General features: G+C 36.0%; 1 protein-coding gene across 1 annotated transcript in view; it reads left to right on the top strand.

Annotated features, from left to right (window-relative positions):
* The window catches only part of LOC150077809 (oxysterol-binding protein-related protein 2), a 99,781-nt gene that overhangs the window by 66,757 nt on the left and 8,364 nt on the right, over positions 1-24,660 (top strand). The window contains exons 5-9 of the mRNA XM_090384787.1: positions 7,052-7,228; positions 8,921-8,999; positions 17,457-17,575; positions 21,902-22,154; positions 23,305-23,421. Coding sequence (XP_090240913.1) covers positions 7,052-7,228; positions 8,921-8,999; positions 17,457-17,575; positions 21,902-22,154; positions 23,305-23,421 — 745 coding nt within the window. The remainder of the gene's footprint in view (positions 1-7,051; positions 7,229-8,920; positions 9,000-17,456; positions 17,576-21,901; positions 22,155-23,304; positions 23,422-24,660) is intronic.

Genomic DNA, 24,660 nt, shown 5'->3' with positions numbered 1-24,660 from the left:
AGTTTTTCACAATTATCTCTCCAAGAAAAAAATGCGATTAAAGAAGGCCGCCCCACACCAGAGATTCAAATATGTCAGCTGGGAATAAGTAATAATAAGAAATATATTCGCAGTTTTAATACTGAATGGTACCAAAGGAAAAGTTGGCTTTGTGGTTGTGAAGTTAGAAATGCATTGTTTTGTTTTCCATGTTTACTGTTCGGAGGTGACTTAACGTGGACAAAAAGTGGCTTTACAAACATAAATAAAATGAAAGAGAAAACTGGAAAACATGAGAGTTCGAAGAAACATATTGATAATGTGATTTCACTATCGCTTTTAGGAAGCGTAAATATTAAAGAACAGCGTAGTGAGTCCTACAGACTTTTGATCTGCGAGCATAACAGAAAAGTTACCAAAAATCGTGAGGTATTATCTAAAATAATAGACTGCATTAAATTTTGTGGACAGTTTGAAATTCCTTTACGTGGTCATGACGAAAATGACTATTCTGAAAATCCAGGAGTATTCAGAGGATTAATATATTTTGCCTCTATATTCGATTCTGATTTAAAGAACCATTTAGAAAGTAATGCAGCATTTAAAGGCATTTCAAAAACTATTCAGAATGATATTCTTGACTGTTTTCTGCAAATATGCCGGGATGAAATAAAAAGAGAAATTAAAGATGCGTCATTCGTAGCTGTCATGGCTGATGACACAACAGATGTTTCAGAAGATACACAAATGGTAATTGTTCTGAGATATGAACTGAATGGAGACATTTTTGAGCGTTTTTGGGGCTTTTTCACTCCGAAAAACCAAACAGCAGACGGAATATCGAAGTGTATTCTAGATCAGTTAGACATAATCCTCGAAGGAAATACTCAAAAACTGGTTGCTCAGACATTTGATGGTGCAAGTGTGAAGAAAGGGGGAGTTCAGACCAAAATAAAAGAAGTGTACAATAATGCACATTTTATTCACTGCTATGCACACCAGCCGAATCTGATGATGAGAAATGCAGCAAGTACTACCCGAGATTCAAGAATATTCTTTTCAAACCTCATGTCGATACCAACATTTTTTTCGAGATCACCACAGTGTCTCTCTGTTCTCTGCAAGCATATAGACAGCAGTGTTCCCCATCCATCCCCTACAAGATGGAACTTCAATATACACACCGTGAACAGTGTTTATGAAAATTTTGAATCCTTAAAAAAGTGCATGGAGGAAATACAAGCAACAGCAAACACAGATGAGACTATTTCAAAAGCAACTGGAATTTTGAACATCTTGAATAATGAAAAATTCGGGTTCTGGTTGGAACTTTTCCATCAGATAATGCCTCATGTGGAAGTTATTTATAATCAAATGCAATCTGAAGAAATTGATGCATTTAAAATATATGAATATATAGCAAACTTTAAGAATGCCATTCTAAAAAGTAGGAATTCAAAGTACTGTGCAAATCCTTCAAAACACTCATGATTGAAGCAAAGGAAGTATGCGACTATATAAGTGTTGACGTAGGTGAGAGATATTCTTTTACAAAGCAATTAATTGCTGCTAAATTGTTTAACAAGGAGAACTTTGTTATTTTTCATACAAAAATGCCCATGGAAGAAGTAATGGAGACTACCGATGCATATCCCATGATTGAAAGAGAAAAACTTCTGACGGAATTACAAGTTTTCTATAGCAGACATGATCTACACAATTATTGCAAATTAATTGACTTGCTGAAATTCATCTCAGAAAATAATCTAACCGAAGTTCTTGGTGAACTTGCAAAACTCATAAAAATTCTTTTGACCATTCCGATGACTACTTCAGACCCTGAACGCTGCCATTCAACATTAAAAAGAATAAAAACATTTTTAAGGGGCACTATGAATCAGGAAAGGCTAAATGCCCAAGCAATGCTTTCAATAGAGAAAAACTTGGTCAACAGTGCACCAAACTTGAATGAAAAAGTTATTGATCTATTTTCAACAAATAAAAACCAAAGAATGGATTTTATTTTTAAATAAAATTTCAAGGTTACTCAAGTCTGTTAATGGTAAGTGGCCAGTTAATGTTTTCTAGTATTTTTAACTTGCTTATTATTATTACTACTATCTGTCTATTTAATTTACTGTCACTTTAAAAAGCAGCACCTCCAAACATCAGAATCATGAGCTGCCACTGGGGACGTGCACAGTGAATAATTTTAGAAGAATAATACAAATATAAATTTTTTGCCAATTTTAATTGATGAACAGATTTCCATGTGTCCACGATCGTTTTCTAATAAGTAATCAAAATCATTTTGATCTCTACTGCCTTCAAAATTTCCAATGGAATATTTGCTACCTCCTGATCGATAGCATCTTTCATATCTGAAAAAGTTGAAGGGCAGTCTCTGTAAACATGGTATTTTGGATATCACCACAACCAAAAGTCTTCTGGTCAGGCCAAGAATGTGGGAAATAGTGACTGATAATTTGCAATTCTGTGAAGGGTTATCATTGAATTGCAAATTATTAGTTGTCATTTTCCACAATGTGTGATATTATTTTTCAATACAGGGCATAATATTATTTTTCATTAAAAAAAATTATGCTTTTCATGCTCTTGATTGTTAATAGTTTCAAAGAAAAAGGGAGCGATAACAGCAAGTGCTGTAAATCCACACCATACTGTAACCTTTAATGGATGGGATGATTTCTCAATGTATGCATGAGGTTTCATTTGGCCCAAATTTGACAGTTTTGGCATATTATAGATCACTCAAGGTGAAAGTATGCTTCATATGTCTGTAGGATGTTAAGTAACCATTCTGGATCTTGCACAGCCTTTTCAGTCATCTACTGGCTGAAATAATGATGGTTTTGATCTTTGATAGTCTTGTGGTTCCAACCAATTCACGCATTTGATTTTATAGAAAACATCTTCGGCTACATGCAGTAGCTGAAAAAAAAGGTAGCCCTCTTTGAAATACCTTACAATATTTAATATGGTTCTTCTCAAACAAGGAAGCCTTGAAACATTTTTCTGTCTTTGATAAGCTCTAAGGGCTGCAATGGCACTATTGTTGTAGTAACGTTTAATTAAAAGTGCTTTATCCTTTTCAAAACATTTTGAAACAAACTTGACTGGACTTGGTTATGTAAGTTAAGGGTACTGCTTCAGGTCTTTTATCTTGATGATGAAGAATAAGACCCTTACAAGCTAATGCTTGAATTCTCTGATCTTAAGGTCATTCTTTTTTTGAGGTTTTCAATGTGAGCTGCATTGGCAAAACTATCTGTGATTTGGAGGATTATCTTAATTCACCATGATGTTAGTAGACAGGCTAATTTCACCCAATCAGTAATAGCCTTGCTTTAATGGAAGAAGAGTCATAACCTCATGCCAAGTGATGCCCACATAACAGATTATATTCACTGTTGCTTCTAATCAGTTGCGTAACTAGAAAAAGTGGGCCCCAATGCAGAGTTTAATGTGCCCCTCCCCAAAAAAATATTTGTTTTGGTAAACTGCGGGTGCAAAAGTCCCCACAGGCCCAACCACATTGTCCCCTCCGGTAACACTCAGAAATATAGGTGCAATAGTAATACTATACTCAATAATAATGACCCTCAATAAATGGGCCCTATTTGATTTTGGCCCCTGCAGTCACAAATCCTTAAAAATTGTCCTGGAAGCAGCAGCTATGCTAATACCATTACACCTCTATTCACTACAGTTTTGCTTGTGCTTTGCAGCTAGCTACAAATAAACATGCTTTGTGTAAAAAAAATTATTGTTCGGAGTCATAGTAAATTTTACCCTAAACATAACTAGAAAACCTACATTTTTACTCAATTAAATATTTTTCTGTTTCGGGCACTGAGCCCACTTTTGGTCGTGGGCCCCAACTCACTGCATTGGCATAGTTATGCCAGTGGTTCTAATACATCAGTACTTTCAGGGGATATTCATGTGTTGTTGAAGTGGATCCCAGGATTCCCCCCATCAGCCGCCGTTGTACATCTCGTGTAGAAGCTTATGCCAAAACTGGCCATTTTTATGTAGTGTGTTGAATGTGTAAGTGTAGTGATATGGTGTGTTGTTATGTTTTCAGCCAGTACCTGGCTCTTAGCAGATGGGAAGTAGCAAAACCTGGTCACCATGGTCCACCCGTCACGTGGAGGCAGCCAGGATCTACTCTCACCTTCTGGACTAGCCCAGGGCAGAAGACCCAAGAGAGCCCAAATTAGGATTAAATGAAAAGGCTATAGAAGTAGTAGTTTGAGAGCTGGAGGAGGTAGGAAAGAATAGAAGAGAGGAAGATCAAACAGAGGAACCCTCCAATAGTTAGAAGGTAGAAGAAATAAAGCAAGACTAAAGGAAAGAGAGGTGAAGAAGTGGACTGACTTCTCATGCTATGGGAAATAATCCCATGGAGGATCCCACCTAGAAGCTAAAATCAGCAAGATTTCTTGAGATACAATTATGTCTAATCTCTTGTAGACATTGCCCCAGGCACTTCTTTGGAGAAACAAGTTATTTATTTATTAATTTTTTTACCCCAATCATGCTATAAACAGGTTCCACATCTTCAGAACACCAAGAATTTACACTATATACAGGAACACGTTCATTGTCCAGCAGGGTATATTTGATTACAATGAGTATCCAATCATCATCAACTCCTGATAAAATTGTCCCAAATTAGCAAGTCTAAGCTCCTCTCTTCTTTTAAAAGCATGTGAGGCAAAGGTGCTATAAATGCTGCTTGAGATTGGATAAGTGCAGGTTTATTTTCCATTGTGACGGTATCTGAAACAAGTTGCAGTTCACGGCTGTAGTCTTGATAATATTGACAATCGAAAATAATGTGGTCAATACTCTCTCTCTGTCCACAAAGACAAAGTGGGGTAGGAGACAATCCTAATTTGAATAATTTGCTGTTAATACTCCCATGGCTGGTGAGTAAAAATGTACCACGCAAGCCAGGTGCAAACCACAAAGCTTTTCTCTTCCTGAACCCCCTTCACCGATGGCAAAAACTCTCTGGTCATGGTGCCAAGTTCTGAAGCTGACCAGTCTCTTTGCCATTTATCTACATAAATGGAACGAAGCCTTCTTTTCTCAGATGTTAAAGGAGCATCTAGGTCGAGTTGCACATCATCCAAAGTAACAGGTATTAATTTCTTCAGGAGATACATCATATATCTATATTGCATTTTATGGTGTAGAGGTAATTTTCCCAATAACACCTGCAAAGCTATAATAGAAGTGGTTCTACATGCCAGTGACATCAGGAGGGCAGCACGCTGGGCCTGCAGAAGCTGTTTCATAATTGCAGACTTGTTGGCCCTATGTTCCCATGCTCCAGCTGCATAAGCAACGATAGGTACAAAAAAAAAAACACAATTATAGTATAACCTGAGCGGATGACCTCTCAGGCCCCATTCCTACCTGGTTACCTGTCTCAATCTGGATAAGAAGACTTGCACTTCTTTTTCACATACCTTGCGTTTGGCAGAAAACTTAAGGCATTATCAAGCTGAATACGTAAATATTTTGTTATGGCAGTATATTTAATTGTCTGTCCTCTGTACTTTACAAGTGGCAGACGTTCTCTGTCTAATTTTCCTTTTAAAAGCATCTGCAATGTTTTAGTTGTTGAAATTTGCAGTTTGTGAATTGCAGACCAAGTTGAAAGTTCTTGTAAGATGCAGTTAGCTTTGTCTTCCAGATTCTTCCTTGAATTTCCACAGACAAGGATGGTAGGATTGTCTCCATAGGCAATCATTTTTGTTCCTTCAAATTTCCTGGTGAACCATGAATCAAACACAGCATTCCAACACAGGGGGCCAAGAATTGATCCCTGTGGGCAACCCCTTCTAACATGTCTAGAGGCCTGTTTAGTACCACTCTTAACTATGATAGAGCACTGGTAAAAATAGCTTGTAAGTAATTTGAAGATTGCTCTAGAAACCTCGGCTTTCCGGAACCTCACCAGAGCATTCTGCCACCAAAGGGTGTCAAAGGTCCCTTTGAAGTCCACAAAGAGGTTAAGTAGGTATTTTGTATCAGTTTTCTTTTGCAAAGTAAGGAATCTGGCAATTGCATCCTCAGGTCCCTTACAACGAGTAAAACCAAATTGATCTGGAGATGATAATGCTTTATTGGTGTGAATAAATAATAGCCGATTAGCAATCACTTTTTCCAGTGCCTTGCCCATAACTGGCAGCAAGGCAATCGGCCTGTATGAAGCTGGGTCATCCTCAGGTTTCTTCAGATGTTTAAGGAGTATCTTAAGACTTGCAATTTTCCCCTATACATCAGTATAGGGGAAGACATTTCAATTAATAGGGATTGCAGCAGATGCATGTACCATATTTTTGAGCCCCTGGTGTTGCCTGAGTTCAGCAGATACCGCTGAAATTCACTTCCTCTATTCTCCTTCTGCTCTCTTTCCCCACTCCATATACCCTTCCTTTTATTTTGATCCTCCCGATTGTCAGCCACATTTTAATTCAGTTAATAAAGCTACTTTTTCATCTTTTAATTTCATTGGGGTATATATTTTTAGATCTTTTATTCAGTTTATTATAATTGATTTTATGAGTTTTAATTATAGTTATTTTTTAACTTTTATTTTATTGGTCAATGTTGGCGAGTAGTCTATGTATAATATCCAGCACTTTAGCTAAAAAAAAAAAAATGATTGCTAGATTAAAATTTATTCAATTTTAATGAAATTTAGGATGGTCAGCAAATCTTTCTAAACAAAAAGCTAATATAAAATTTTACAAAAATTCATCAGAACAGACTTTCCTCAGATGTTAAAATAATAATAAAATGGATATATTTTCCAATTTCACAAATTTATTTTTGATTTAGGTGACATTGATTTCCCCCCCCCATTTTCCTATGGTTTTTTTGCCCTTGCTTTAACTATTTCATAGATTCCATTATGGTTTACTAAATAACTAAATTCTTAACTTAACTAAGTTCTCTGATAAATATATACTTTTTATGAATAAACTTAAGTAATGAATATATAACATTCTTTATTCTTTTATTTCTGTTCTAGGGAAGATATTGGATTCAGGATAGTTTGTGAACAAGTTAGCCATCATCCACCTGTGAGTGCATTTCATGCTGACTCCGCCCACTTCAACTTCTATGGATCTATTCATCCAAAATTAAAGTTCTGGGGGAAATCAATTGAAATTAAGCCTGAAGGGATATTTACTGTGGAACTACTTAGGTAAATGTTTTCTGTTATCTTGGAAATGTAAATACAGTATGCATAAGGTAAAGGGTAAAAGGGTAATGAATGAAATTTATGAGTACATAGACTAATTTTTTGTGGAATAAAAATGCACTTGTTTTGTTGACCTTCCATTACTTAGCCAAGTGTGGGAATGTGTAGCATATGTGTTTTGAATTGACCACAGTTTGAGCCCACATGACTTCTAAATATGGTTAATGACCATATTTAGAAGTCATGTCAAGATGATGCATTGCATCTAATTTAATTTGCTTCAAAGTGGGTTATTAGCTAGAGAAAATGACAAAATGACAAAAGGGGTGCTCTTACGAAGAAAGGCTTAAGTTTTGCGAATTACAGTGTCTGGAAACTAGGCACCAGCGAGGTGATCTGATAGAGGTGTACAAAGCCTTGAATAGTTTGAGCATGCATCAATGCTGATGGGATTCTTCCTCTTGCTCAGAATAATCACCTGAGAGGGCATAAATTCAAATTGAGGAAAGACAGATGTAGGATAGACGTGCGGAAATTTGCCTTTAGCCAGCGGGTGGTTGGTAGGTGGAACAGACTTCCATCCCTTGTGGTGGAGGTTGATAGCCTAAATAAGTTTAAGGCTCAGCTGGACAGGTATTTTGAACGAACAGAGGGGTGAAGTGGAAGCGGTTTTTTTTTTTTTTTTTTGGCTGATGCTGCATAAGCTTGCTTTCTTGCATCAAATGCCTCTACTAATGCTAATGCTAGTGATCACTGTTGGGGTGGACTGGCCCCAGTGTGAAATACGTTGATCCTTTAACATGTTCTTTTATACGTACACTGCCCCTTAAAATAGTATTCACTGTTGAAGCAGCGAGACCTAATTCTGTGCAATAGATGACAAACTTTGTCCTGCTTCGTACTTCTTAATTATTCATCTTCATTTCTAAATCAATTTTTTTTTGTTTCATTTCCTAGCACTGCCAGCACTTGCACTTTCCGTTGGTCGCGTTCCCTTCATCATTGTAATAAGTAAATAGGAATGAAGAGAAAGATTCTGAAAATTTATTTATGTTTTTTATATGATTGAAGGTTTCAGTGAAGGGAGAAGACATTTCACGATAATAACGTAAAAACCCACACAATTCCAGTTATCGGGATTATGGCAAATGCAATAAGATCGAGTTTACTATCCATTTATAATTAGATGCAATAACAGAAAAGCCCAATAAACCAGAAAGTGCAAATTGTTTTATGGTAGTGACCTCCAGAAATGTGTTTTAGAAAAATATCACAAAGGCTTTCAAAATTGATTCTTATAAGGGAACATATGATAACAATGAAAGTGTAGTGCAATTTCCATTATAAAAATGACCTTAGAGAGATAAATAGCTTAGAAAATTTCAACTTCTGAGGTCTTGGAGCCAATTACCAAAAAAAAAAAAAAAAAACAACAACAATGTGTTATTGGGTTCACATTACGATATTTTCACGCCCCATTTATTCCTACATCATAGATGCAAAATACATTTCCACGATTTTAAGTTTGCACCGACAAACTGAAAACTTACGTAAAGTCGAATTTCTGTAAGTTGGGTATTATGTAAGTTGGGAAGTGGCTATATTTTCAGTTTTTTCAGAGATATTAATCCTTGAAAAATTTGTGATCATTTTAATTATTCCAGTGATAATAAAACTCCTTATTTTCTTCCACAGCCATAATGAAATCTATACTTGGGCAAATGTGAACTGTTGTGTACATAATATTATTGTAGGGAAATTGTGGTTTGAACAGGCAAGTATGAAAATATTTTTTCCTCAGATTTTGAATTTTTATTTTATATTAATTTCATTAAAATAAATTAAAGTGACTTAACTGAAATTTGTAGCTATATTAATAAATGTTATGCATCACTCAGATGTCTGAAAAATAGAATCATGGATCAAATTGCATTAGGGATCTTTGAAATCAGGGGTGGAGTGGGCTAATGGGATATTGAAAAATTCCCAGGTAGGGGTCCCCCAACTGTTTGCTTGTGCATTGAATATGCATGGTGTTGTCAAAAAGTTCAGGGACTGAACTAATATTTGGGAAATGATGAAGCTTACCAATTATTTGGATGGGTCACTTTCTAAGTAGTCTTCTAGATGCTGCATACACCAATTCCAGTGCTTCAACAATTTCTGAAAGCATTCCTGATAGGCTCCTTTTGGAATTGCTAATAGTTCCTTTTTGCATTCTGAATAATTTCCTTGGTTGTGTCAAATCTCTGACCTTTCAAGGCAACTAATCTTTGAAAAAAAAAAATCAGAGATAAATTCAGTGAGTATAGCAAATGGAGACCACAGTGATGGTGTGTTCTTGAAGGAAAATTGGCAAGAGAGCAATTTCATGATGCAAGCACTGATTCCCTGAAGCTCAGTTTTCTGGTCTGGCTGATTTCTCCAAATAACATCACACAATCACTGTAGAACTGTTTTGTAGTATTCCTGGTTAACTGTTTGACCATGCTGGACAAATTCATGAAAAAAAAAAATTAAATCACAGGATCAGTAAAATACATAAAATCACTTGATTCACATTTTATGCTTCTTCGCCTGTCATTTGTACCCCTCTGTGGCATCTCTTGTCACAGTCCAGCAATAGTCAGCAAGCCTTACAGAGTTCCATTTGCCTTTGTATCTTCTTCTCCATCGCTGAGAAGCGATGGAGAAGAAGGAATTTCTTTCATTGTCCTGATGGAATTTCTTGCCATGCTCATCACTTAATGTGCCACAGTTGTACGGGAAAAAATCCAAATGGGAATGAAGATGTATTTTTAATGACACTGCAGTCTAATTTGTGATATGATGACAGAAGGCTTCTCACAAGCTTTTTATATTTATCTGCTTTGTTGTTTCCTGGACAGTTTGTTGCTACAAGTTTGAAAGCATCCAAGACTGCTTTCTCATCACCATTGAGGATCTGGCAAAGTGTTTTCCTTGAGAAGGTCCCATATTTGTTGGCCAATGAACATGCCTTTCTTTATTTTGGCTTCACTAAACATTGGAAATTTTTCTTTGAGGTATTTGAAAGCCAGTCCATCTTGATACATAGCCTTAACAAATTGTTTCATAAGTCTTAATTTTATGCGTAGGGGCGGTAACAAGATTTTGCTTGGCTCAACTAGTAGACTGTAATGGACTTTTTTTTTTTTTTTTTTTTTTACACCTGGATCACATGATTGCCTTGAAGGTAGTCTTTTGTGTAATGGGAAGACCATGCTCTACTGGCCCATTCTCAAAGAAAACAGCAAAATTTTGTTTCTATGCTGCATTCCTAACAGGATGGCAATACTTTTAAGGCACTGCAAATATGCCATTGGTACTCTTTGTAGTTGATGGATTCAATAAGAAGCTTCATGTTGCCCTATGATTCTTTCATATGAACTCCATGGTTATTGGAACTGATGGTAGTGCATTGCCATTATGTAGTAGCACTGCTTTTAAACTCAATTTAGAAGAATCTATGAAGAGTCTCCAATCTTGAGGGTTGTGGTCAGTATTAAGTGAGTCCATTAAATTATTGATGTCAGTGTAGGCAAAAAGGTTATTTTCCATTTAAAAAAAAACTGGGATAGATCCTTTTGGTGGCACTGGTATACAGACACCTTAATGTTATCTTGAAGGAGATTTCACTGTTGCAGCCTTGGGTCTAAAAGTTCTGCCTTGTTTTTTGGTAAATCAAGATCTCTGATAAGATCATTTAATTCATTTTGCATAATTTTGTGTGGCTCTGCAGAAGATAAATTGGAAATAAAATCAGGATCTGTTGATGTGGAAGGCTCAAGTGATTTATCTTGGCCATCACCTAACTCTTCATCAGATTCTAAAACACATAGTAACTATATGTTTAACCATATAGTTCACAAGTAACTATAGACCTGTAAGTTTAACTTGTGTTCTGGGGAAAATAATGGAGTCACTGGTTAAAAAAGCATTGGACAATCATCTAGACAAGACTGCAGTAGTAGTTAAGACACAGCATGGGTTTCTTAAAGGGAGGTCTTGTCTGACCAATTTGATTGGATACTATAATGTGGTCACAAAGGAACTGGATGCAAAAAATAATTCTGATATATATTTGGATTGTTAGGAAAGCTTTTGATACTGTTATACATGGATGACTGCTGTACAAATTGGAGCGATATGGCATTAACGGAAAGTTGCTACAATGGATAAAGGTATGGTTGAGTGGGAGGTGATAGAGGTGGTAATCAATGGACACTGCCCTTCATGGACTAATGTTATTAGTGGAGTTCCCCAGGGTTTGGTGCTGGACCCATTGTTGTTTTGTGTATTCATCAACGATATTGATTAGGGTATATCAGGCTAAATGTCTAAGTTTGCAGATGATACAAAGGTTGGCAGGGTTGTTTATGACAGTAAGACAGTATGCTACTGCAAATGCATCTAGATAAGTTAGGCAAATATGCTGAGAAGTGGCAACTGAATTTTAACATTGACAAATGCAAAGTGCTGCGTATGGGTAGCACTAACCCCAAGAGAAATGTACCGACTGTGGTACTACAGGGAAGTGGAGAGCAAAAAAGACTTTGGGATAATTGTTCAGTCAGATATGAAGTTCGCTGAGCAGTGCAGATAGGCTGCCAGAGCATGTCATGGAGTCTTGTCAATGATATGTAGGAATTTTGCTAACAGGGACAAGGAGGTGATTATCCCGTTGTACAAGGCAATGGTCAGGCCACACCTTGAATATTCTGAACAGGTCTGGAGGCTTCATTTTAGGAAAGATGTAGAGTTGCTAGAATGAGTACAAAGAAGGGCATCAAGATTGGTGAGGGGAATAAAGGGGGTGCTCTTACCAAGATAGGCTTAAGTTCTGCAAATTGCAGTGCCTGGAGACCAGGCACATGCAAGGTGATCTGATTGAGGTGTATAAGGCCTTGAATGAGTTGAGCAAGCTCAATGCTGATGGGATTCTTCCTCTTGCTCAGAATAAGAATCTGAGGGGACATAGATTCAAACTGAGGAAAGAGAGTTGTAGAATAGATGTGTGGAAATTTGCCTTTAGCCAGCGGGTAGTTGATTGCTGGAACAGACTTCCATCGCTTGTTGTGGAAGTTGATAGCTTAAATAAATAAGGCTGAGCTGGATAAGCATTTGGAATAAATAGAGTGAAATGGGAGGGTTTTTTTTTTTTTTTTGGCTGATGCTGCATAAGCTTGCTTTCTTGCATCGTGTCCTCTGCTAATGCTAACATTTGGCTGGTGACTCACAAACGGGTGTGATTTAACGAGCTGCAGAGATTAGAAGCACAAGTATTGTAGCAAATATGAGGTGCCCAGCTTTTGTCTTGGTCCCCAACCTTGCAGCCAAAATAACAGTTGTATGCTTTTTTTTTTTTTTTTATTATCAGAGTAACGGTGTGCTTCTGTGATGTAAATGTCACTTCACCACAAACATAATAGAAATTATCAACGCTATTTACACACTTATATGGCATAGTAAATTAAGTTTTTGCACAGTTGAAAACAGCAAGTTCTGTAATCCATGTCATTTTAATATTTCCTAATGTGGATATCCTTCTGAGATTCTCGTCAGATGAGCTGCCTATATTTAGACCCTTCCAAGAAGATCAGTATCTTTTCTTAAGTATGTCCTCTAAACCTGAACACAGTGCTTTAAATGCAGTCTCATTTGAAAGTGTATAATGGAAATATAACTCCTCATTCCTAATTGCAAAGGGATGATAAATCATTGATAAGATTGTGCACCTTCCTGGCCTGGCCAACTGTCTACATTGCATGCTACTCTTCATGACTAAATGTTTCAAAACACCAAGTCTCTTTCCTCATTTACATCTTTCAGCTGTACCCCTGCCTAGTGTAAAAGTTATTCTTGGTTAATGTTTCCTAAATGTATAACCTTACATTTGATGACATTAAAACATAACTTCCATTTATTAAATAACACTAGAACCAGGGAACATAAATTCAAACTAAAAGGGGTGGGGAAGAACTGTCGACTGGATTGTAGGAAGTTTTCCTTTGGCCAGCAAGTTGCTAATTATTGAAATAAAGTTGCTACTGTAGGTTATTGAGGCTGATGGTGTGGGGAAATTCAAAGGTCCACTGGATTGGTACCTATGGGAAGAAGAGAAACACATAGGTGGTTTTTTTTTTTTTGTGGATGGTGCAGCAAAATCCTCTAGCTTCTTTGCACTATATGGCTAATAGTGATACTAATAATAATAATGACATTCTTTTTCCTACTTGAAAAGATCCATTAAATTATTCGTGGACACTGTGCTTTCCTGAATTCTTGTTAATACTGCATGGAAAACATCTTGTTTGATTGTATCTTAACCCATAAATCATTTTAGTCCTGAATTACCTTTAACTCCTCCTGCCCCCTGGGGTTTCTGATTCAGTGCAAAACCCTTACCTCTAGTAATAATTAACCTTAGCTGCCATTTTTAGACCGTATTTATAATAGGACCAAATCATTTTGAAGCAGTATAGCCTAACTCTGTTCATTAACCATGCTTTCAAACTTTAGATTATCAATAAACTTTTATAGCTTTCCCTGTACTTTCTCAACTTTATTATTAATGAAATGTTAAAAACACGAGTCTCAGAACTATTCCCTGAAGGATTCTACTTGCTACACTAGTTCATAATAAAAATGGCCATTTATGACTAATCTCTGCTTCCTGTCTTTCAACCAGCCCCTGATTGAACTATTGCTTTTCTTTGTGCTCAGCTTATTCTACAGTAAATTTTTATGTGCTTACAATATAACTTCTCATGGGTGACCATATCAAAAGCTTTACTAAATTCCAGGTATATTGATGCCAAAGTTGTTTCTTCAATTGTTTTATGATCTCATCACAGTAATTAACTGACTTGGTCAAGAAAGACTTACCCTTCTCAGACCCATCTGGCAGGGCCTCATTTAGACATGAGGCTCTGAGACAAAGGATATGAACAGCCCCCAAAATATGTAATTATAGATTTTTATCCTCATCAGAGGAAAGAGTGAGGGCTCCTGAGATAGTGTCACTGTTTATTTGGATTATGCCTAAATCTAACAGTGTGTGCTATGTGTTCCCTTTAGGATTCCATTGTTATCGAGGTGGTACTGTACTGTGTACCTAATCATAGACTCCACAACCTTTCTGACCACAAAAATCGTGTTCACCACTCTAGGTTCTTTTCACCTGTTTAGGTCCTCCTTTATGGAATATGGAAATACTAATGCTTCTCCAGTCCTCCTGGAGCCTAATGATTATCTTATTAAGATAATGAGAGTATTATTAGAACTCCCACCTATCCTTTCCAACTTACTGTATATCTAAACAGAATAATTTGAAGTATTGGACAACCACAATCTGGTGTGGTGGTTAAAGAGCAATAGCAACCTGTCAAAAATCATGTGAGATTTTTGAACTGTGAAAAAGACTTGTGTTCAGATCCTATCAAAAAGAGGAATTTTTGTATACTTATTTCCACATAATGATGTAATTAGTTGGTCTCAGGCAGGAGACCAACTAATTACACCTTAATTAGTAAATGGCTAAATGATGCATGGAAGTGGAATTTTTTTTCACCTGGCCAAAAAAGAAAAAAAGAATTACTATCATTCATACATTCCCCATTACCAAAAAAAATTGGCTGGCTATGCAATTCTGCTTTGCAATTCACCAAACTATCTCCCTCAACCACTGTGGCAAACAGTTTATTCCAATGATCTACAACAAGCTGCCAGAAAGTAAACTTCATGAGATGCAGCCTTCTGTTACTCCCCAAAATTTTGTATTTGTGTCCCCTGGTTCTCCTCTCTTCTGCCAGTAAAAGTATACCCGCTAAGTTCATTTTATTGATTCCCTTCATTGATGCCCTTATATACCTGTACCAGCTCCCCTCCTCTCAAGATGTCTAGTGCCTAAATTTATTCTCTAGTGAGTATAATTCAAACCCTTTTTGGAAGTTCTGTTTCTTCAAGTGTGGCCTCCAGTCCTTAACACAGTATTCTAAATGCAACCTCATCATCATATTTTATAATGAGACAGTGACACCTTTTTCCTACTTGGGTTACATGTGGTCCCTCCCCCAAAATTTGGTTTTTATCCAGAAAAACCAATTATAGAATACATGCAGTTTACAGATACAATAGGTTATCACCTTATAGTCTTCATTGTTTTGGCACAAAAACAAACATTCCCAAGAAGTTCCAAAACCAACATTCTCAAGTAGTGTTCTGAAAACTTAAAAACAGTTATACATTTACCTGCCATTTCCATTACTACTTAACATTTGCACTAATTGTATTTAGTAACAGTACTAATAAATCAGAAAGGCAGATTTTTCTCAAAATTTTCATTGTTTGAGGCCTTCTTTTTTCCCTTCGAACTGCACCCCAGGCACCTTTCTTTCAGCACTATACCTACACCAAACTCATTGCAAAATGTTTGCTCTATTGTAAACCACAGGATTTCCACTTTCTTTAGCAATGAAAAATCTGCTGTAACACAATATTGGCCATTATAATCAATGAAGCCAAAATGTAGTTTTAGTAATCATCCCAATTTTGTAACCTTCCTATAGTTTATCAGCATAAACCTTTTGCCTTTTGTATATGAATAACAAAATTCTCTGAAATATTTGCAGTCTTATGTGTTTTTCCTTCTGCTTGGAAATTTGCTCACATCCAGCTAGTTCCTATAAAGGGTGACACATCCCTCCCATTCAGTTATCATCCCATTGCAAATACTTCTATTATTTCTAAAGTAATGGAGAAATCAATTAACCACCAACTCTTAAGCTATCTAGAAACCTTCCGTTTGATCAATGATTGCCAGTATGGATTCCATTTTCAATCCACTGGTGATATTCTGGCTTACGTTACCCATTTGTGGACAAATTTAATGGAAAAGTTTGGTGAAACACAAGCAGTTGCTCTTGACATCTCAAAGGCTTTCGATCATGTTCGGCTTAAAGGTCTTCTAAACAAGCTTCCAAATGGTTTCCCAACTGTTTTTTATAATTGGTTATCCAGTTTTCTCTCTGACAGCTCACTGAGGGTGATGGTAGATGGCTCTCTGTCTTCTAACTTCTCCACTAATGCTGGTGTCCCCCAAGGTTCAGTTCTTTTCCCCACTCTTTTCCTCTTGTATAATAATGACCTTCTTCCATTGACTGGCAATACTATCCATAGTTTTGCCGATGATAGCACATTGCATTCCGCTTTCCATTTTGAGAAACCTTGCCATGCTCAATCAGCTTCAACTTCTTGAATATCCGCTACCAATTCCTTAAATGCCGATCTTCAGGCAATTCTCCAGTGGGACAAAGACAACTTAGTTGATTTTAATCCTTCAAAAACTCAGTCCTATCTTATATCTCACAAAAAGGATTCTTCTGCTCCTATGCTTATCTTTGTGACACTCAGATATTTAGGCAAGATGTTATATCTCATTTGGGGATTACCCTGACTTCTAATCTCTCTTGGCACAAGCACAGTACAAATATTGCTTCCTCTGCATCTAAAAAACTTGGTTTTCTCTTTCACTCTCAGCATTACTTTTCTTCCAAACAGCTATTCACTTTGTACAAATTGAAAATCTGCTGTACCGTGGAATATTGTTCCCACATCTGGGGCGGTGCGCTCAAAACCTCTCACAGGCTTCTAGATTCCATTCAGAAGAGGGCAGTTAGGTTAATTAATAACTAACAGTATCTCTAACAGAGTCTCTCTCTCCACTCTCTGTCTCATAGACGTTCTGTTTCTGCTGCATGCCTTTTCTACAGATTCTTCTATGGGCACTGTTCTGAATTGGCTTCTATAATTCCCGCTCTCTCTTTCAAAACAGTCTGAACACATGCTGCCACCGGCCAATATCCATTTACTATCCAACTTCAAACTCACAGAACCAACTTTTCATCTTCTTCGTTTGTTCATTCAACTGCCATTTTCTGGAAGAACCTTTCTTCATACATATTTCCTGAAAATTATAATCTACAGAAGTTCAAGTCTAATGTCAACAAATATCTTCTTTCGTCTTCTCAACCTCCAACCCATGAACAGCACTAAGTACTATAGGTTCTAATACCTCTCGTTTTGGAGTTTTATTAAAAAAAAAAAAAAAAGTCTACATCTATCATAAATGATGATAGTTAAATAGAAATATTTATTTTCACTCATGATGTATTGTTTTAGTTTCAGATAATCTGTTTTACTTTATTTGTAGTATGGAGTTATGGAAATTGTGTGTCATACATCTGGACTGTGTGCTCATCTAAATTTCAAACCTGCTGGGTGGTCATATAAAGACCTTCACCGTATTGAAGGATTTGTCCTTGATTCAGAGTATGTCAGCAAAATTTTTATATAGTTATTCTTAAGACATAATTTTAATGGTTTTTATTAATAATCAATTAGGTTTTGTTATTGTTGTGTTATTGATCATTAGAAGTCCAAAAATTAAATATTATTGAACTTTAGCACAAGATTTTAGTCTGTGATTATTAAACCCAAAAAATTTTATATTGGCATTTATGCAAAGTATCATAGGAAAGTTCTAGTTCAAGTTGAAGAAATCATCAAATTACATTTTAATTACTTATTTTTTCTATTCTCCTATTTCCATGGGAAACACATTTTTATTATGAGTCTTTTATGTTCAAAATATGAATGTGGGTGAAGAAAGAGAGATGTGAAGCACTAAAGCATATAATAGTTATAAATTTATCTGTAATAATATCACAGAAATTATTAGGCTGGAAAATATACAAACCTATGAGAAATTACTGGTAAGGAGGCAAAGAGTTTTACATACACATTAATACTAAAGAAGAAAAGAGCAAATCAAATTGATTCCTTATTTAATGGGTGTAGGAAAGTCATTGACAACTCAGCTGGTGTAATTGATGAATTGAATAGGTACCATGAATCAATCTTTACAGATGAAAATCCTTTCACAGCAAGGAGAAACTGTGTTTGCTAATAAGCTTGAATGCTTATAAAATGAGCAATTTGGAAATAATAAAGGATTGGTTACTGAAATAATGTTTGAATGTGAAGGCAAGTGGAGGGCCAATGGGGGGTAAAAATAACTTCATATTCCAAGTTATTTTAAAGGAAACGGCAAGGGAATGCATTAAACCATAAGGTTTAATGCATTCCCTTGCCGTGAAGGCTTTATTAGACGCAATGGTAATTGGGTCTAATAAAGATTCACTTCACAGATTAATACAGATAGTCAACTTCCATAGATGACCATGATAGTACAAGAACAATCTCAGAACTGCCACTGGTTACCCATGTAAATAGGCTGTTATAAAAGATCTTTCAGCTAAGTACTGTAGCCACCAAAGCACACTACAGATGTTGCCACAGTGCAGTTCGCAGTAGCTATACAGTAAATGCATTGGCAGTGAGCTACATGTATTAAGCCGACTTCAGTTTATTTTCATTTCATACTTTAGCCAATATTCTATAACTTAATTACACAAGTGTTATTATATTAAGGTTAGTTACCAAATTTTGCATAAGAAGTCTGATTCAGAAACTCACCATGCAGCCACAACAATGTGCTACAGTGCACTGTGGACATTGCCATAGTGCCATTTGCAGTGGCTAAACATGGAATGCATCGGTAGTGAGCTAAACTGCTGCACCACAGTTTGTTTTTCCTCTTCTTGTACTTAGCCGATTTTTCACTATCACCACATCAATCAGCCAGCTGTTCTAGGAATACTGCTCCCCTCTTTCGAAAATACTCAATGTAATTTATTCATATTTGCAAAATATACTTAAGTACACACAAAAGAAATGAACATTTTGCCAAGTTGTCAGGCAAGCCACTGCAAACACTTTGTGAAAGATGACTATCTGTACTTACTAATCTGTGATTTACTTCGATTGGAAAAGCTGCAATGTGTTTTGCCAACCCATAAATTTGGTTCAAAATGAAAAAAATGCAATACAGGATCATCTAGATGGGAATGATTGTCTCAAGGAACTTGGCATAATGTTTTTGTAATGGGAAATTTTTTTGAACTTAATTATTATGATAGTGTCACTCATGAGCTGGATGTAGGAAGTAACTTTGAAGATGTTTATTTGGACTTTAGCAAAGTGACTCAGTCCTACATGAGATATTGCTATGTAAGTTGGAACATATTGGGATTACAGGTAAGGTCCTTAGATGGATACTGGATGGCTACATGACAGGTGTCAAAGAGTTGTAATTAGTAGTTACTTTTCAGAGGTAGTCAAAGAGTAGAAGCAGGGTCTCACAGGGATTGTTGCTTGGACTGATCCTTTCTGTTTTTATAAGTGACATGTATGGGATACAAAGAATGATGTTGAAATTTGCAAATGTAAAAATTTGGAGAATGCTTAATGATGATTGTCAAGCAGCACTCCTTCAAGATGACTTAGAAATGCTGTAAAATGCAAGATTTTACATTTGGGAAATAACATCCCTAAAACAACTTGTACATTTAAAGAGATTGAGTTATGAATAGAGGGGAAGAAAAAGATTTTGGGATTACAATTCAGGCACATGAATTTCTCTGTGCAGTGTAGACAGATAGCAAGGAGGGCTTATGTTGCTTATATTGATAGCTTGTGTTATCCTTGCGAGACTGCCTTCCAAATGTAATGTCTAAAAAAACATCAGACTTTCTGAAACAGTTCAACGATAGACAACACCTCTGCCAGCGGCTACTGTAATCTATTAGTCTGTGTATCCCCCCAAGCTAGCAGTTTTCCGACCCACCTAACATTGCCTCGATAGCATCAGCAAATATTCTTGCACGCTTTATATTTAAGTGTATCCCATCCCTGTAGAAGCAGTCTCTCCTGTTAACAAGCACAGACCAGGCAGAAAAAAATTCTACCCCATGAGCCTTGCACAGCATGTCTGGTGGGATTGGAAAAAGGGCTCCTATGTGATGAGAAACTTAAAATATGTGGGCTACAGAGTTTGGTAATGAATGAGGTGACATTTTTATGGTAGTAAATAATGCTAGAACTAGGAGGTAGAAGTTAAATCAGGAAGAATTGTAGACTAGATTACAGGAAGTCATCGACCAGCAAGTTGTCAATTATTGAAATGTTTCCCCCTCGTAGATAGTTCAGCTGACTTGATAAAATTCAAATTCCATTGATGTGGTGATACCTATGGAAAGGGGGAGACACTGAGGAGGATTTTTTTTTTTGGTGCAGCAAAAATCTCTGCTTTCCTTGCACCATATGGCTAATGCTAAGATATTACTCATAGTAATGACATCCCCTATTTAAAAGGGTCTGAGAAAGCATTAATAGGACACCATATACCTTCCTGTTTTTCTTAATTATTTTTATTTGTTAAATGGCATAAATTTATTGCTTGAAGATGAAGAAGAGGAATCTTTGTTGATTTGAATTCAGCTAAAAAGTAATAAATTATTGGAACAAACTGTCACCTAGTTGACAGTTTGTTCCAATAATTTTTTACGTAGTTTAAATGAAATTTAACCCCAGGGGCTCACATCTGGTGAGTATGGGCTTGACACACCCAGGGTCCTGAGCTGGATATCATCATTCTTTTCTTTCTTGGTGAATCCCTTCTCTCTCTCTCTCTCTGTCTCTCTCTCTCTCTCTCTCTCTCTCTCTCTCTCTCTCTCTCTCTCTCTCTCTCTCTCTCTCTCAGGGTAACTCGGGAATATTTTTTGGCTGGTGCAGCATAAGCCTCAGGCTTCCTTGCACCATATAGCTAATAATAATAATAAATTTAAGGAAGGTTTGGACAAATTATTGAAAGGGATGAGCAAATGAAGGTTTTATTTTGTCTGATGCTATAAAAGCTTTGCTTCCTTGCATTGTGTTGCCAATACCATATCAATGATGTCTTCACCATCATTTAATCAGATAATTTGAGAAATTCCTGAAGAGATATCCATTTCATTTGTTTCAGTTCTGCTCATTTAGACTGAGGATGTGGGTATGAAGTGAGTGAGTTCCGACTTTCAAACAGTCAAAACTGTATGTGAAGGTTATGCTGATTGCAGTTTTTGACAATGAGAGGATAGCGTTATCAGAATTCATTCTTCAAGATGCAAAGCTGGCTGACTAGGCAGACTTTTGCCCAAAGGTTGCTGAAGGAACCAATCTGCATCATGTTATACATCACTCATCACATGACAATTTTTGACCAACAAAAACAATTCCATCATGCTGCACCCACCTTATTTGAAACACTTGCTACCATGCAACTCTTGGCTAACCCCAAAAACCCAGGACATGAAAGAGAAATTGACTGGATTCAAACATGACAGACAGCCTTAAAAAAATTCAGAAAATATTTCCAAAGAAGTTTTGATCAGTGGTAGACACAACAAAAGAACGTGTGTAGTTGCAGAAGATTATATTAAAGAATATGAACAACGTAAACGCATAATAATAAATAAAATTTATTCTTTTGCAACGTTCACCAAAACTTTTGATGAAACCTTGTATGTTGCTTATATAGAACATGTGTAGAATGAAACCAAAGACACTTTGGATACTTTCTACAGAATATCATCAGAATAACATAATTTTCATAAAATAAGTTATGCAACGTGATTTATTTCATTTTGGTCTTCTAACTCTTTTATAGGACTTTGTTATAGTTGGATACTATTTAACTACGTTATTATCTTACAGAAAGACCAAACTTCGGTTCCTGTATGGAAAGTGGACAAATTGCTTGATGTCTGGCAGTATGAAAGAATATGAAGAATATCTTAATACCCACAGCAACAAATCCCGCTCACCAGATTATCCAGGAGAGGGTACACCAACTTGCAGTCCTTCCAACACACCAAAGAAGGTAGTTTCTAAATTTAATATGTTAACAAGAACATTTACAGGAAGTGGGACCTCTAGTACTTTACCACCACCATCACCAACACCACCTGTAAGTGATGCTTCTTATTAGAGTATTTTTATTAGAGTAAAAAAAACAGAACATAGGGGTGCAAAGCAAAATCATGTAGGGAAGGGGATGTATAGGGTAAAAAGAGAAATGAAATCAGTGCCTAGTGTAAAGAAATACATTATAATTTATCATTTGCATTTTCTTAATGATTAAAAGTCTGTTAAATTAATTTTTATATCAGAAAATGAATTTTCATTATTCCATCCCTTTCTTGTTTTATTATATCATTTAAATGATATACTGTGCAAGTCTTATTGTCATTCAGCTGCTAGTTTCTGTTTGACAGAGAGTTTAAAAGTCATATTTTACTTTTAATTGCACCTCATATATATATATATATATATATATATATATATATATATATAAAATGTCCTTGTTTATACTCTGGCATGACTACCAGGTCAGTAGAGTTCACAGTAAATCATCGATACAAGCGTTAATCGTATTTAGCAGTCATGGGCTTGAACTCCGGTCCACTTAAAGAGTGCATGCTACTGCACTCTCGCTCCTCTGACCACTTGGCTACATTCTCTTCAAGGGTCACTGACCTTTTTTGCCAATTGATCTACTTTTTTTTTTTTTTTCTAGAGTGTCAATAGAAAGATTATTTTCAGTTTTAATTTTCCTAGACCATCTGATTCAAGGTTTATTCTATGTTTTAATTTTTTTTTTCATAATAGTTTGTATGACAGTTACTTTTGTTCTATCAGTTTTATTGAAGTTTCCATTTAGAGAAATGCTGTTTGTGGATATTTAATAGGCCAAAGTTTTCTTTCTTTAGTTCTTCAATTCTTAACTTAATTAGTATTTCACGATTGAAGTTTCCATACTGTAATGCTACAGCTATTAGGCCTCTGTTGGATCTTATTTGTTATTGAAATTGTCTTTTGATTTCATTTTGTTCATCAAGGCCTTGTAGCACCTGATGAGATGATTGTATCCAGCACTGTATTTTTTTTTTAAGTGCTTTCCAAGATATTCCTTCTTAATCAGTGCAGTATAGTGTAAAATGCTGTTCAACAGTTAACATGTATACATTTTTTTTTTTTTAACATAATTGTAATTAGATTTTGAAAGTGTTAGCCAATCAGTTGCTAATCACTACACCATTTCCATGTTTAATGTGTAGGAGCCAGCAACAATGGGTAATGGTGAAGTACCAAAAACTGATTCCACTTTATGGATCGACATTCCCAATGCTGTACAGCTCTGGCAGGTGGATCCACGACCTGAACATTCTGAACAGGTAGGTTGCACACTTCTATATCAAAAAGTATGTCAGACAACTTATCAGAAAACATGAAAAAATATTTTATTATAACAGTAACAGGACTATAAGATAATCTGAAAACAGGTTAGTAAAGGCTTTTATTGGTTTGTTTTATTAATCTAACATAACATAACTATCCTAATCCCCTTCTCCCCACACAAACCTCCCTTCATTAATTATTTTCTAAGATTTTATATTTGTGCCTCCTAGTTTTTTCACTTACAGGGGAGAATTTACTCATTCGTTTTAGTCGACCCTTTCAGTGCTTTATATGTTTCATTCAGATCTCCCTTTAGATGTCACATTGTCAAAGTTTACAGCCCGCACCTTCTAAGCCATTCTTCATATCTTCATCAATTTTCATTCATTATCAGTCTGGTTCACCCTTTGACTTTTTCTAGAAGTTCTGTCTTTTTGTGGTCTCCAGAATACAATATTTCATATATGATCTAACCATCTTATACAGAGGAATAATGACATTCTTCTCACTAGCAGAGGTCCTATAAATCATGGATAGGATGCCATGTGCCTTTCTAGTTGCCTCTTTACCTGAACTACTTTTAGCTCCCCTTCTCACAGCTTATATGTGACTCCAGGATTTTTGTTTTCTAAATATATAATCATTCATCTAGAAGTATTAAGAAAGGAAGAGGCCTGTGATTAATGGATATAATAATAATAAAATTCTTTATTCATAGAAATGTAGAACAAGATTCCTGCTACAGGCAACCAGAGGAATCTCACAATTAACTGGACACATTACATTCAGTACATACAAAATTACGTGGGTACATAGCAGCAAATACATAAAATACATAGAAACTGCTAATAGATTATACAGAGCTTATATTGCATTATATAGATTTTAATCTTCAGATTAGTGTAAGGTCAGAAGTGGGATCCCGAAGGATCAGTTCTTGGACCACTTTTGTTTCTGATTTTCATAAATGACATCAACGATGGGATACAAGGCTTGATGTCAAAATTTTCAGATGATATAAGGAGTGGTAAAGTAGTTAATGATCAGTACCAAGCAGTATTCCTTCAGGATGACTTGAACAGGCTGCAAGAATGGTGAGAAAAGTGGCAGCCATGTTTTAATGCAAGGTCTTGGGGAACAGCAACCCCAAAGTAAATTATACACTTGGTGGAGTTGAATTAAAAACAGTAGAGGAAGAAAAGAAAGGGATCTAGAAGTTTTAATATAGATGGATA

The sequence above is a fragment of the Mastigoproctus giganteus genome, chromosome 11, assembly GCF_048544385.1.
Source record: "Mastigoproctus giganteus isolate SK-2022 chromosome 11, ASM4854438v1, whole genome shotgun sequence".
NCBI classification, from domain to species: Eukaryota; Metazoa; Arthropoda; class Arachnida; order Uropygi; family Thelyphonidae; genus Mastigoproctus; species Mastigoproctus giganteus.
The sequence above is the reverse complement of the archived record's forward strand: the minus strand, read 5'-3'. Positions and strand labels throughout refer to the sequence as shown.